Below are 15093 nucleotides of genomic sequence, written 5' to 3'. Positions count from 1 at the left end.
TACCTTGACATCACCACTCCTTCCCGGCCCTCATCCCATCATGGCCACCTCTTTTGACCTTTTGGATTCTCAGCAGTTTGATGTTGTCGAAGCATTTTTTGAGGTGCGGCTGCACAGCCTCCGGGTTACGGGACTGGCCCAGAATCTCCAGCAGGTCATCGTTGGACAGGAAGTAGAAGCGAGGGAATGTATGTCGCTTGGTCTCTAAGTACATGTCCAGAGACTTCTGAATGTCCTCCAGGATGGTGTTCATCCCTATCAGTGTCTCCAAGAGGTCTGGGGAGAAGGGAAATGGGCGACTTGCGATGGCCTTGCCACTGCCGCCCTGAGTAGACATGCAGTCCCCAGCTCTGTTTAAAGCCCTTGAGTCTGCGGTACAGACTGCTGGAAGGGCTTTCAGAAACAGAGAAATCGCTCCAATCCTCGTGCATATTATCCCACTCTCTCTTGTATTCATCAGACATGGCTACCCGTGGAGAGCTTGTACGGTATTCATGGGGTATCATATGAGTTAGCCCCATTTCTCACCAGTCTTTAGCACAATAGTCCTATTATACCTAAGAGCTTGGAGCGTCACCGCTCAACTCAAGAGTGTCTGGAAATTATGAATGATTCTGCCGTTTACTCAATCCAGCAAGCTGAGTCGCTAAAGACACCACAGACACAGGATGGCAGCAACCACGACACAACACGGAGGGCGCGCCACGCGGAGACCAAAGGCCACCGCTGTCGCCCTTGGTTACCCCCAGAGGTGGACAGTAAGTTGCTGAAAACACCATGTACTTCAGAAACAGGGCACAGAGACCCCTGAGCTGATGCTGACCTGCATAACCCCTGAGGACTAGCTTTCATGGTACCCGAAGGCACCGTGCAAGCTTCCAAAGGAGGGGGTAGCCAACAGTCCTCTCCAGTATGATGTCTATGGAACACATCAATGACCATCCTGGCATGATAACCCTAAGGGTGCGGTAGCGGCATGCACACCTGGCGGTAACCAACAGCTCCCTAATTAGACTTAAGACCCACTCAGCCAAAGGGCCACCAAGGCTGGCAGTATGGCTTAGCTAACTACCACTCATTACCAATGAAGTTGTGGTTACTGGAGGAGAATCTACAACCATTAATTTACTAAACCACCATAATCCCTAACAACAATCTATAAACATTTGTCCATAGGCTCTCATCCCTCATCAAGGAAACTTCCCTTGGTAACAGATGGAGACCACTATGGGAAACACAAGCTGTCAGAATGCAGAGTCGTGGAGCCCAGTCCCAGTGGACACCTCCACAAACTCTCCACCTAAGACTTGGGCAGCACTGCAGAAGAGGGGGCGGGAAGACTGTAGGAGCCAAAGGACCAGGGAGTTTGCTGTGAGACTGTGTCTCCAGTTACCCCGGAAAGTCTCACCAACATGACCTGTGGAATACTATTTTAAGGTGTGCTACATTTGTTTTGCTCCGGAGCATTTGTTTAATGATGCAAAGATGTGTTGCATTCTTTTATGTTGCATTTATTTAACTCTGTGAAGCTGGGGTTCTTTGCCTGTCTGAAACAGCTGATGGTCTAATAAAAAACTGAATGACAGGAGAAAGGAAAGGCAGACAGAGAAAGTAAATAGAGAAATCTGGAAGGAGGGAGGAGGAGCAAGAGAGAACAAGAAGAGGAGAGGATGTGAGGGCCGGTCACCCAGACACCCAGCCGTCAGACTGAGAGAGAACAAGAAGAGGAGAGGATGTGAGGGCCAGTCACCCAGACACCCAGCAGTCAGACTGAGAAAGAAAGTAAGATACACAGAAGTAAGAAAAGCCCAGAGGCAAAAGGTAGGTGGGAGAATTTAAGTTAAGAAAAGCTGTTTAGCCGGGCGATGGTGGCGCACGCCTTTAATCCCAGCACTCGGGAGGCAGAGGCAGGCGGATCTCTGTGAGTTCGAGACCAGCCTGGTCTACAGAGCTAGTTCCAGGACAGGCTCCAAAGCCACAGAGAAACCCTGTCTCGAAAAACCAAAAAAAAAAAAAAAAAAGAAAAGCTGTTTAGAAACAAGCCAAGGTAAGGCCGGGCATTCCTAAGTAAGAATAAGCCTCCTTGTGGTTTATTTGGGTGGGAGGCAGGCCCCTCAAAGAGCCAAAAGAGTAAAACACAAACAATAACATTTTAGCATTCCAATGTGGGGCTAGAGTAAAAGAAAAACCAACAACAATGACTGCCCAAATGTGATCTGAAAAAAGATTGACACTGATAAACATATCAAAAATTAGATGGGGAAAAGCTCTTGAGGCTTCAGCCCTACACAAGGAACTACAGGCAGCTGAGGAAAGCTGGGAGCAGGAAAGGTGGCCCTCCCTGGGGATAAGCACAGCAATTGGTTGTCCAGAGCCAGATGGTCAGCCCTGAAAACATTATATGGACGGAACAGGTTCTAATTAGGAACATATATGTAAACACACACATATGCAATAACCATTAGTGAGAAAAGAGGCCATGAATTTGAGGGAGAACAGGGAGCGTAGGTAAGAGGGTTTAGAGGGGAAAAAGTACTAATTAAATTTCACTATCAAGAATAAAAAGATAAAATAAAGAAATACGGTAAAGTGATAGAGGAAGACACCCAAAGTCAATTGCTGGACTCCCCACCCTCTGGCACACACACACACACACACGTGTGTACACAAAACACACAGTGCTACACAAACCCACACACTCATACAGTCACAGAATGTAGAGTCCAAACCCAAGATTGTGGTCTTGAAGTAAACACACCCCTTTGATTATCTTCAAAAGAAAAGAAAAAAAAAAGAGGTCTACCACAAAGGCCAATCTGAGAGTTTAAACAAGATGTGTTAACAGCTGTAGATTCCCAGAAGTCTTAGCTTTCCGTCTGCATTCTCAGCCTTTGGGACTTTCCCCAGGTTCTTCCCAGGCTCTGTCCTGACCAAAAGTGTGAAACAGTGCCTTCCAGCAAGTGTAGTGACTGCAGGCTACTGGAGTCTTTGGGTGACCTCAGGTGACCTCTGGAGGTCACAGAAAGACTCGCCGTCACGTGTTTAACAACAGGATCCCTGTTTTGGTGACTTTGTGAGTCAGTCCATTACCCAGATCACTTCAGGGCAGCAGTGGCTGGGACTCAGCCCAAGAACAGCATTTGTCAGTAGGGCTGCTAAGATCAGCGCTGTTGAGCCAGCGCCCCCTACTGGACTATGGGAGTCACTGCTCTGTTGCAGTCCTTCCAAATACTCCCATGACAGGATGGGGACTGCAGTGCGCAGGACCAGCAAGGCCTGACTGGGTAGCCCATGCTCTAAAGCACTGGATGATAATCCACCTAGTATCAGTTTAACTTGATCTACTGTACAAATAAGAATAATAAGCAATAGTATTCGATTAACATTAGCAAATGTTGCTAAGCGGTGGTAGTGTCACTACACACAGCTGCAATGGGATTAAACAGGCTACTGATGATAGTGGTGACGGAACATTGTAGTGACAAAGCATGTGGCCACAACCTCACAAATGCATAGGAGCAGTGAGGGCTGTCGGGACAATTGCCTGGGGAGCCCTCACCTGGGTAGTGGGTGCTCCGGAGAGCGTTATTGTCTTTGCTCATCCGGTCCATGATGGCTTTCCAGTTGTTGTTGACCTGGTCAAACATGGCTGACTCATTGGGCAGCTGCTTTCGGATGTCCTCTCCAATGAAGATATTCTGAGGGGCGTAGAGCCGGGGGAGAGGCCATTTCGCACATGCCCTCCCTCCACACTCTGCTCCCAGACCACAGATGACAACCAACTACAAGAGTCAGACCATTAGAAACCAGGGCAAGAAGCCAAGCTGGGATTGGGAATTCAGGACAGAGCCCAAGAGGAAAACATAAATCTGGAAGAACACAGGCTTGCCTGGGTGGGATGTAAGGTACAGAGACGAGAGTCAGAAGGCGGGGTCCCGGGAGGTGGGAAGAGGACACTGACTGCAGGCCAATTTCCAGGCTCCAGCAGGGGCAGGGACAGCCCAGGCAGTGTGGCTGCTGACCTCCAGGTACATCCACTGTCGCTGCACCGTGAGCACCATCTCGATAACCTCCAGAATGAGGGAGAGGCAGCGTTCCCAGTGGTCCACATCCTTCTCAAAGGCCTTCACAAATCGAGAGGCCTTCATGGTTGACAGAGCCACCTGGTTGTCTTCCAGGGCCTGGAACACTTCTTCTGTGCCCCTGGGGTGCAAAGGCTGGAAATCATTGTCCATACCCCTTGCCAATCCCTTAGCCTCTCTCCGCAGCTCAGGCCACATGTGCCAACCTCGTCTGGAGCCCTCTCTACCTGAGCCGGTGATGGCCCTTGTCCTTGTAGGGTACTATGTCTAGCTGCGTCACATCCCAGGTTCTGGCAATGTTTTGTAAGCCCTGTGAAGAGAATTTGGAGTCCACAAAGGGGAGAGGAGCCTGTGGGGGGGCCTTAAATGCGGCAGCGGCTGGAAGTTTGTACACAGGAGGCTGAGTAGTAGGATGCTATCATACCACTTCTATGGCCAGCTCTTTGGTGGCAGAAGCAGAGATCTCCGCGATTTTCTCCACGTGCTGGTCCATTCCGAGCTGCACGATCTGTTCCAAGGTGAAGCTTTCCGACTCCTGATCAAACTCCCGCTGGACTTCCTCTTTGACCTGGTCCCAGTGCCTGCAGCCCAGAACAAGAAGTCTGACCTGGAGGCCAGCTCCAGGGCCTACTACTAGCAAGTGTCAATCAATCCCTGGGTTGTCAGTGTGACCCAATCAAGCTCTTGCTTAGCGTGTGTGAGGCTCAGCATTCCACACCCAGCATTGCTTTAAAAAAAAAAATCGCTTCTCGTTTCCTCCCTTTGGAACATGATAATTCTGGCTATTTGTTAATTCCCGATTCAACGGATCTTGCTAAATAGGCTCCAAGGTGCAGTCTTAGACACCGTGGGAATACAAGGATTGATCTGTCACTCTCCAGGAGTCAATCCTCTGGAGAGGAGTTAAGGCAGGTGTGCATACGAACACGCATTCCACTAGTGCAGGTCTCTGACGGCTCACGTGCTGGGCTAAGGGTTACACACGCTACTCTGCTTCTCACAAGTGCTCCATACTGGGAAGTGCTACTATTGCATTAACAGACAAGGAAACGCAGGTTAGGGAGTCTACATAACTTATAAATTGGGGGGTTAGATTAGACTCACCCACATAACACTTAGGGGTAAAACATTGCTCAAAGGCAAAAAAAAATGGTGGCTACAATAAAATAAAACTTTTTGGATCAAAAAAAAAAAAAACCCCAAGTCTTAGTTATAATAGATAAAGCCAGAGGAGGCAGAGGGAGACGCCAGGAAAGAGCCCGTGGACACACACTCAGTGAATCTGAATACCCGGGACAGCACAAGAAGCAGGAGACAGTGAAAGACTGGACACGGCAGCCCGTGCTGACTGTAGCGCATACACCACAGCCCAGGTGCGGATGGAGTCAACCTAAGTGCCCATCAACTACTGAATGGAAAAGAAATGTAGTATCTGTGCCTGATGGAAAACCATTCAGCTTTTCAAAAAGAAGAAACATAGGATGTGGTGGCACATGCCTTTAATCCCAGCAGAGACAGGCAGATGTCTGTGAGGTCAACGTCAGCCTAAGCTATCTACAGTCTAAACAGCCAGTTCTATCTAGATCAGCCAGGGTTACAAAGTTAGGTCTTGTCTCAAGAAGAAGGAGAAGGAGAACGAGGAGGAGGAGGACGAGGATGAGGACGAGGAGGATGAGGAGGATGAGGAGGACAAGGAGGGGCAGGAGGGAAGAGGGGGAGGAGGAGGGAAGGGGAAGAAGAAGCAGGAGGAGGGAAGAGGGGGAGGAGGATGGGAGGGGGAGAAGAGGAAATCCCTATAATTTCAACAGTTTAGAGGGAGGTGGAGGATTTTATGTTAAGTGAACTAAGCCAGCACAGGAAGGTGAATCCTGCATGACCTTATTTAGATATACAGTCTAAAATCGTCACATTCACACAGGCAGAGAAGAGAATGGTAGCTCCAGGGGCGTGGGGGACAGAGTTGGGAGAGATAGTTAAAGGCTATGGAGTTTCAGCTACACAGAAGGAGCAAATTCAAGAGTAAGCTGCACAGTTACTAGTGCTAGCAACAATGTATTATGTGTATGTAAATAACTAAGTAAAACCTTTAACTTTATTTTAATAATGAGGTGGGGCTGGTAGTGCACATGAGTGCAGGTGCCTGCAGAGTCCAGGTGTTAGGCAGGAGTTACAAGCAGCCGTGAGCTCCTGATGTAGATGCTGGGAATGGAGCCCAGGGCCTCTGGATAAGCAATGCTTCACTGGGCACCTCTCCAGTTCTAATTATTATTTTTTATTCTGTTTTGTTTTGTTTCATACAGGGGCCCACTAAGTAGCCCTGGCTGGTCTCTGCCTCCCAAAGAGCTGGGATAAAAGGCGTGTGCCACCGCTCCCTGATCTATCTATCTATCTATTTATCTATCTATCTATCTATCTATCTTTCTTTCTTTCTTTCTTTCTTTTTTCTCTTTTTCTTCTTTTTTTGTTTTTTTGTTTGTTTGTTTGGTTGGTTGGTTGTTGGTTTCTCTGTGTAGCCCTGGCTGTCCTGGAACTCACTCTGTAGACCTTGAACTCAGTGATCTTCCTTCCTCTGCCTCCTGAGTGCTGGAAGTAAAGGCATGTGCCACCACTGCCTAGCCCTTTTTTCTTTTAATAGATTTATTCATTTTATTTTATGTTTGAGTGTTTTGCTTGTGCTTGGTGACCGAGGGGTCAGAAGAAGGTACTGGATCTTCTGAACTACCACAGAGGTGTTGTTCTGATATCTATATCTGTTTCTAAACAAAACGCAGACACGTTGGAGCTAGGCTGTACCTCCACATCCACCCTAGGAATAAATGTTAAGGGTTGGGAGAAAGCTCCCTGGGTAAAGCAGTTCTATGCAAGCATAAGACCCTGAGTTCAAATCCCAGCACCCCTATAAAAGGCTAACCATGACCAGTGTGCCTGGAACTCCAGTCCTGCGGGGGTCACATGTACACAGACACCTGCACCCCTCCACACACACAGATGAACACATACCCCAAAAGTAAACCTCAAATATTCTTTCCACAGAAGTAAAAGAAACAGGTATATGAGGCGCTACATATGCTAATCCCTTTAGTGTAGCTCTCCCGCAGTGCACACACCCTGCAAGACATATGCTGCCATTATAAATACGTGACTTTCTGTCAGTTACATACAAACTTGGGGCCAGTGAGATGGGTCAGTAAGCAAGGGCACTTGCTAGCAAGCCTGGCAGTCTCAGTGTGATCCCCAGGGCCCATATGGTAGAGAGAGAACCAACTCCCACAAGTTTGCCTCCGACTCCACACTGGAGCTGTGGCGCGCGCGCACACACACACACACAATAATAATAAACAAATGCAATTAAAAGGTTTTAGGTCAATTTGGACTAGTGCTATGGCTTAGCAGGGCAGTGCCGACATTCACAAGACCTGGGTTCACTCCCTAAAAGTGAAATACCCTGGGATCAGGGAGATGGCACAGTGGTTAAAAATGCTTCATGTGGGGGCTGGAGAGATGGCTCAGTGATTAAGAGCATTGCCTGTTCTTCCAAAGGTCCTGAGTTCAATTCCCAGCAACCACATGGTGGCTCACAACCATCTGTAATGGGGTCTGGTGCCCTTTTTTGGCCTGTGGGCATACACACAGACAGAATATACACTATATACAGAATACATAATAAATAAATAAATACATATTTTTTTAAAAAAACAAACAACAACAACAACAACAAAAAGTGCTTCATGTACAAGAGTAGGGACCAGGGTTAGAACCCACGGAACTCAAGAACTGGCTAGGCAGGTAGGGCAGTTGCCCTCAGGCCTCAGGGATGGAAGATACTTAGGGAAGGCTGGCTAACTAGACTAGCTGGAATTGGGAAGCTCTGGGTTCAGATTCTGCCTCATTAAATAAAAGGGAGGAATGATCAAAAAGAACATCTAATATTAACTTCAACACATGGGTACGGACACCCAGGAAAGCAAGCACACATAGACCACACATGTGCATACACATGCAAAAAAGAAAAAAACATGAAGTGGTACAGACAAGAACGGGCAGAGCTGGGCAGGGGCAGCCTCACCTCTCTCTGAGGGCCGGGTTCCGCAGGTCTGAGATGAGGGGCATGGTTCTCTTGAACTGCTCTATTTTGGAGCGAGTGGTTTCAATAATTTCCCAGTTTCGGTCCTGAGCAAAGATGGGAGACATCAGAAGTCCCATGGCACTGGAGCCTGCCCACTTCCTCAGCTGGGACAGGGCCATCTTGTCTGTCCCCAAATACCTTATACTCTTTGGCCAGTCTTGTGAGGCGGCGAAACAGCCCATGGGCCATGGACTCCATAGCCTCTGTCTGCAGGGTCAGGAAGCAGCCCATCTTCCACTGGTTCCAGCTCTCCTCCCAGTCCCGAGTGATCTCCCACACTTGCTGGAGGGCATCAAGCTCCTGTCGGGGACAGGTGGATGGACAGACAGCCTTAGGCATGGCGCCCCGGCCCTCCACCTTCTCGACAGCACGCAGGCCCTTCCCTTGTCCAGCTGATGATGGTGCTGCCTCCCAGTTCACCTTTGCCCTCTACTCTCTGGCTTCAAGGGCTCATCAAATGCTAAGCACTTGAGAAGCTCCTCAACACGGAGTCTTAGGGAAATGAAAATGAGAGCCTCCATGTGATACCACTTCACACCCACTCTGGCTAGAACAACAACAACAAACCTGTAAAGGAAAATACACGTGGGCAAGGATACCAAGAGAAACCAGGAATTCCCATCCATTTGCTAGTGGGATGAAAATGGCAAGGCTGCTGTGGAAGATCGCTTGGCTGTGACTCAGAAGCATAAGTGAGGGATGCCATATGATTGGGCAATTTTATTGCTAGGCTTATCCCACAACAATTAGGGACAGGCGTCCAAATACAAGTACATGCACACTCATAGGAGCCCTGCTCACTTCGGTGAAAACGAACAAACAATAGAATGTTAGCGAGCCATGAAAAGGAATGGAATACTGATGCATGCCATAGCATCCATCAGCTGTGAAAACACCGTGGGAGTGAAGGAAATCAGAGACCAAAGATCACATTGTTCCATTGGTGGGAAATGCCCAGGACAGGGGATGAAGGTGGGGGCTGGGGAGAGGGGATGAAGGTGGGGGCTGGGGAGAGGGGATGGAGGTGGGGGCTGGGGAGAGGGGATGGAGGTGGGGGCTGGGGAGAGCGGATGGAGGTGTTTGCTTATAGAAACATGACTTCCTCTTGTGGCAATGAAAATGTTTTGTTTGGGGTTTTTTTAATCATTTTTAGAAAATCTTTTTTCTACTTTTTAATAATTTTTTAAAGAATTGTTTATGTATATGGTACTCTATGCCAGAAGAAGGCATCAGATACCATTATGCATGGCTGTGAGTCACCATGTGGTTGCTAGGAATTGAACTCAGGACCTCTGGAGGAGCAGCCAGTGCTCTTAACCCCTAAGCCATCTCTCCAGCCACCTAGAATCTTTTTTCTAAGGATTTATTTTTTATGTTATGAATATTGTCTTGCCTGCATGTATGTCTACACACCATGTGCCTGTAGTATCATAGGGTCCAGAAGAGGACATTGGATCTCTTGGAACTGAAATTACAGACTATGTAAGCTTCCATATGGGTGCTGGGAATCAAACCCAAACCCTCTGGAAGAGTAGCTGTGGTGGTCTGAATAAGGATGGCCCCATAGGCTCATATATGAATGCTTAGTCACCAGGAAGTGGAACAACTTGAGAAGGATTAGAAGGTGGTACCAGGGTCTGAGGCATTGCTGTGAGAGGCCTGACCATGCTTTTGTTCGGAGGAATTTGGAAGACTTTGGGTGGGGGCTTCAATGGGGTTAAATGTGCCATCCCAGCAGAAGCGTGGAGGCTGGCACTGCGGCTGATATGGGACGTGGGTCAGTGAAAAGGTTTCAGAGGAGAATATTAGCAGGTGGCCTAGAGACGGTGCTGGTGATATTTTGGGAAAGAATATGTCTGCTTCCTTCCCTTGTCAAATAAACAACAACAAAAAAAACCTGCCCAATGCTAGATTGAAGAATTCTGGATTAAATTGGTGTTGGCAGAGGAGATTTCAAGACAGCCCAGTATGGACTCTGTTGTGTGGTTATTAGTGGCAACTTTATGCTGATCTATAATGAAAAGGAGAAAACTGAGCAAGGAAAAATACAAAATGTACCATTTGAAGAGAAAAAGGGCACCAAGAAGTAAAATGGAGCAAAGTCCAGTACTCAAAGAGATAACAACTTTAAATAAAATCGGGGGGGGGGGAGGGGGAGACTGGGCAGTGGTGGCGCACACCTTTAATCCCAGCACTCAGGAGGCAGAGGCAGGCAGATGTCTGTGAGTTCAAGGCTAGCCTGGTGTACAGAGCGAGTGCCAGGACAGGCTCCAAAGCTACACAGAGAAACTCAAAAAACCAAAAAATAAATAGTAATAATAATAATAAAATGGTTGGTCTAGTGTATGAATTTTTACCTCAGTTAAAAAAAATAAAACAAAAACCCACAAAACTGTTAATGAACCATTCCCAGGTCCTCAGAAACCTGTCCTGTCCCTGCCACTTGTCCCTGGTTTTCATGGAACCCAGCTCAGCACAGTACCTTCTCCAGGTTCTGGAGGTCCTTGGAGATTGGCTGCTCAATCTTGAAGATGCCCAGGTTGGAGCGGAGGTTGTTCTCCTCATCCCGCATGGCCATCAGCATGGCGCGCACCTGTGCGATCTGATCCAGCGCAGCTGTGTGGCCCACATTGCTGGTAAAGGGCCCTGTGGGAAGTCAACATGTGGCTTAAATCCCGCTTGGGTCCATGCCTCTCGAAAAGCAGTCTGTGGCTCTCTAGCTCAGGGGGCAAACCCCACTCTACTGTCACGTGAGAGGAAAGGGGAGGAGAAAAGGGGGAGCATGTAGGAACAATGGACTAGGAAGTCAGGGTTAGAACACTGGGAACGTTGCTGGCCCAGGCCTTCCATCCAGAAACCCGTGACTCCAGGTGAGCTCATCCTCTGTCCCCTCGAGGTTCCTTCCCTTTCCTGAGCTGCCTGCTCCCTTCTCCCAGCTCCAAACCTTCCCGTGCCACACCCCCCATCTGTTTTCACCTTTCCAGGGAAAAATTTTGAATTCTGAGTCACAAAACCAAGACTAAAGAAGGGGAGAGAGGTGGAGCAAGGAATACCTTTGGCCTCAAAATCATCTAGAAGGTTGTGTGCCTTCTTCTTGAAGTCGTCAGCCGCGTGAATAAGGCCTGTCTTGAACTTCTCCTTGTGTTTCTTCAGCATCTGCTCGCTGTCCAGCAGGATTTGTTGGAAGGTAATCCACTCCCCATTGAGACTGTCCAGCATCTCCAGGACCTGGGAGGGAGAGAAGGCGGAATGACCCACACGCAGGTCTATCCTCTCCAAGGCTGGGCGCCCAGGGTGTCACATATGCTAGGCGACACTCTCCCAACGAGCGGCCCCCCAGCTCTCTGTCAGTTAGCTGTATCTCTGCCCTCCAGACCAGCGGTCATAAACAGTCCATGCATGACTGATCCCGAAGAAACCAATCTCAAGTTGCTGGGTCTAGCAGAAGTATATAAACTAAGTAGCCGTGGTCCTCGGGAGTTCTGAATCTCTCACCTCCTCCCTCTACAGTCTGTTGCCACTGACACATGCTTGACTCGGGTGGACCAAACACAGCAGGAACTTACACTGTCTGGAACCGGCACCTCGTACTTTTCCAGAATGGTAAACTGTTCGTGGATGGGCGGGATCTGAGTCTCCAGGCTGGGTAAGTCATGCTGCAGGGTGTCCATGAGCTGCAGACTGACCCCTAGTTCCTCCAGCGTTTGGGGAGGGCGGCTGATTCTAAAAGTCAGCAAAGAGTGTTGTTGGTGGAAAGCACATGCACGCACACGCGTGCACGAGTACTCACGCTCGCACACACCCACAGCCATGCCCAAGCCAAGCCTTACTTCTCGGCGTTGTCTTTCAGGTAGCTGTGCAGATCCATCAGGCGCCCGGCGGCCATCTCCTTGAGCAGCGTTGTAAACTTATTCTGCCACTCGTTGCAATGCTGCACCAGTGAGAACTTGAGGTGTGAACAGTCCAGCAGAACGAACTGAACGTTGAGGACCGTCTCCTCCTTCTGTACATTGTTAGCCACCTCTGTGTAGCTGCAAGGGCCCAGGTTTGCTCAGAGGGCTCTGTCCCTTCATAGGTGACCCCCCAACACCACCACCCAAACTCCACTCTTGTTTCCTTTCACCCAAACCTGCAGTTCTAGGCAGTTCTATTGCCAGGTCTCACCCAGGCCAACCCATTCCTGGCAGACTGCTGTGGCCATGCCAGCTTCCCAAGTACTGGACAGCGTGAATCCGCAGTCACAACTTTCCCCCCGGGACCCACAGCCTTGAAGTCCCCTAGGTCCAAGCTGGGCTCACACCGCACCACTTCTAGCTTAGTTGCCTCAAGCAGACGTTTGGTTTAGGAGATAGGCTTTTTACATTTTACCAGGCTTGGCCTCAAACTCCTGAACACAAGTGGTCTTCCTGCCTCAGCTTCCTGTGGCTAGAACTACCGATGGACTAACCTTGTATGCTTTTCTCCTGGGACTGTCTGACCACCCTGAGCCTTTGAGTCCTCATGCATAGGTAGGGATGGCATAGGACAGCCTCAGGGGATGTACAGCGGCCCCTTTGTCTGCCTCCTTTTCTGTGTCCGTGTTCCAGTCTGTTTGCTTTGTGCCTATCTATACCTCAGTCTGCACTGTTTCCTCCTGGGCCCCACCATCTCCGCCTGATGAAACCCCAGCTCTCTTAGAATGCACAGCCCCTATAGGTGCCATCTTTACCAGGCCTTTCCTGGTGTCTCTGACTGGAAATCCTTTCTTTTTACTTTACTGTGGATTTAAAAATGTCCCAGGTCTGTGTGGTAAGTCTCAGTCTGCAGCTTGGTGCTACTGGGAGTTGGTAGAAAGGGGTGAACCAAAGAAAAAGTCTTCCTATTACTGGGGTGATGCCTGGAGGAGCCCCTCCCCCCAACACTCTCTCTGCCTTTATCCTACGGCACAGGCTGATGGCTTTGCATCCATTATAGTACACATCTACAAGCCCAAAGCAATGAAGTCAACTGGTCATGGGCTAAACTTTCCCCCAATTGTGAGCCAAAACAAACCTTTCTGGATAGGTTTGTTTTCCTCAAGGATTTTTTTTATAGGAACGGACACCAACTGGCACACCTAGTGAGCTGGCCCCCGCGGCTGGCACACACACTCCTAGTACAAATGCATGGAGCCAGTAGAGGCACAGCAAGTGTCTTACAAGCTTGCAGAGTTCACAGAGGACAGCACCCTACTGTAAGTCACATAATATCTGTCTCACAGGAAACTGAGGCCTGGGGCGTATGAAACTCTGCCCGGGACTGCATAACCAGTCAGTACCAGAGCTGGGCCGCATGCCAGCCTCCCACTCTCCCAGCCACTACACTACCGCCCCTGAGGAGAAAGGCCTATAGAGTTCTTTTCTTTCTTTTAAAACTTCTTCAAGGCTCATAGGAGAATTGCTCTGAGTGAATGAACGGCCATAGCCAGGGGACTATGAAAAGGTGGCAGCTACTTTACGTCAGATCTTAAGAATCTTCTTCCATTTAGCTCCAGCCAAGCACCTTAGAGTTGTCAGCCCCAAAGGCTTTCCTTCTCTGTCCTTCCCTTCCTCCTCTCTTCCTCCCCATCTCTTCCCCTCCCCCCATTTCCCCCCTTTTTTAATGCGTGGTCTTGCTACCTGTCTCAGGCCACACCCCTCTGCCCCTCTGCTCATGCTGCATGTCTGGGATCACAGACAGGCGCCATGACTCCCCGCTCTTCTACCTTCTCCATCTCTAGTATCTCTTACTTCCCAACCAACCCCTGCAAGACTCCTCTAAAGAAACAGCTAGCTTTCCCTAAACCTTGCCCAGCCTCTTTCTGGATCTCTGCCCTCAAGAAGCCAAGGTCCAGCGCTCTTCTCCTGCAGCCCAGGGCACGCAGTGTCTAGACCTAGTGGAATGGACCAGCCGAGCCCCACTCTCTTCCTCCAGAGAGTGCTCTTCTTTTAGACAATCCCACCTCCACCTCCCCTTCTTCACTCACCGGGCAATGTCAGCATCAAAGGAAGAGACAGGGGGGTTGAGCCGCTGGTAGCGGCGGATGAAGGAGTCCTTGTTGATCTCCCAGATCTCCCGGTACATGTCCCAGGTCTTGAGGTAATTTTGCAGCAAGCTCGCGTTGTTGGTCACACCACTGCTGATCTGGGCCTGGATCTTCTTGATGTCCTCATCGCGCTCTTCAAAGGGTGCAGAGAGATGCTGCTCACGGACACGCACCCCAGGCTCCAGCCTGGCCCCAACACTGCCCTCTGCTTTCCACTCTGCCAGTTTCCCCACTAAAATATACTCAAACATGAGCATTAGGAAACAGAGGGGAACTGAGCCAGCAACCTGGGCCAGAGCGGGCCTGGGATGGTGAACTCCATGGGAGCAGGAGCAGCACCAGACCAGGGACATGAACCAGACCAGGGACTTTTGCCGAAGCAGGACTGGGCCAGCGACCTTGGAGGGATTGGGCCTGAAACTGCTGCAGGAGCAGATACAGGGGAGCAACTGCTGAGTGAGTGGGCCAGAGCCAGAGACTGCTGCGGGTCCAGGCGTGAGTCTGGGACCTCTGAGGAAGTAGGCCTAAGCCAGGTCCTCTGTGGGTCCAGGCGCACCCAGGGAAGATTAGAGCCAGAGACCTTTGTAGGACCAACCCTAAGCCAGGGACCTCTGCAGGAGCAGATCCAGACCAGGAACATTTACAGAAACAGGTCTGAGCCAGCAACCTAGACCAGAGCAGGCCTGAGACCTCCGGGAACAAGGAGTGACCAATGGGGTAACAAAACCATGGCACTGACTGTACCACAAAGAACAACCATCTGAGCCTTGGATCCACTGGCTTCTAGAAGATTAGTCACCAGAGTTACAGACAGCCCCAACCACACCAATTAGAAGAAAAGA

At 49.6% G+C, this 15093-nt stretch overlaps 1 protein-coding gene across 1 annotated transcript in view; it reads right to left on the bottom strand.

Annotated features, from left to right (window-relative positions):
• The window catches only part of Dnah2 (dynein axonemal heavy chain 2), a 129700-nt gene that overhangs the window by 58464 nt on the left and 56143 nt on the right, over positions 1-15093 (bottom strand). Inside the window, exons 20-31 of the mRNA XM_075992044.1 lie at positions 14192-14384; positions 12039-12239; positions 11775-11931; positions 11262-11436; positions 10691-10854; positions 8347-8508; positions 8149-8252; positions 4507-4663; positions 4310-4392; positions 4023-4203; positions 3560-3698; positions 59-276 (exon numbers count right to left, since the gene is read on the bottom strand). Coding sequence (XP_075848159.1) covers positions 59-276; positions 3560-3698; positions 4023-4203; positions 4310-4392; positions 4507-4663; positions 8149-8252; positions 8347-8508; positions 10691-10854; positions 11262-11436; positions 11775-11931; positions 12039-12239; positions 14192-14384 — 1934 coding nt within the window. The remainder of the gene's footprint in view (positions 1-58; positions 277-3559; positions 3699-4022; positions 4204-4309; positions 4393-4506; positions 4664-8148; positions 8253-8346; positions 8509-10690; positions 10855-11261; positions 11437-11774; positions 11932-12038; positions 12240-14191; positions 14385-15093) is intronic.

Source organism: Microtus pennsylvanicus, chromosome 11, assembly GCF_037038515.1.
Source record: "Microtus pennsylvanicus isolate mMicPen1 chromosome 11, mMicPen1.hap1, whole genome shotgun sequence".
Lineage (NCBI taxonomy): Eukaryota > Metazoa > Chordata > Mammalia > Rodentia > Cricetidae > Microtus > Microtus pennsylvanicus.
The sequence above is the reverse complement of the archived record's forward strand: the minus strand, read 5'-3'. Positions and strand labels throughout refer to the sequence as shown.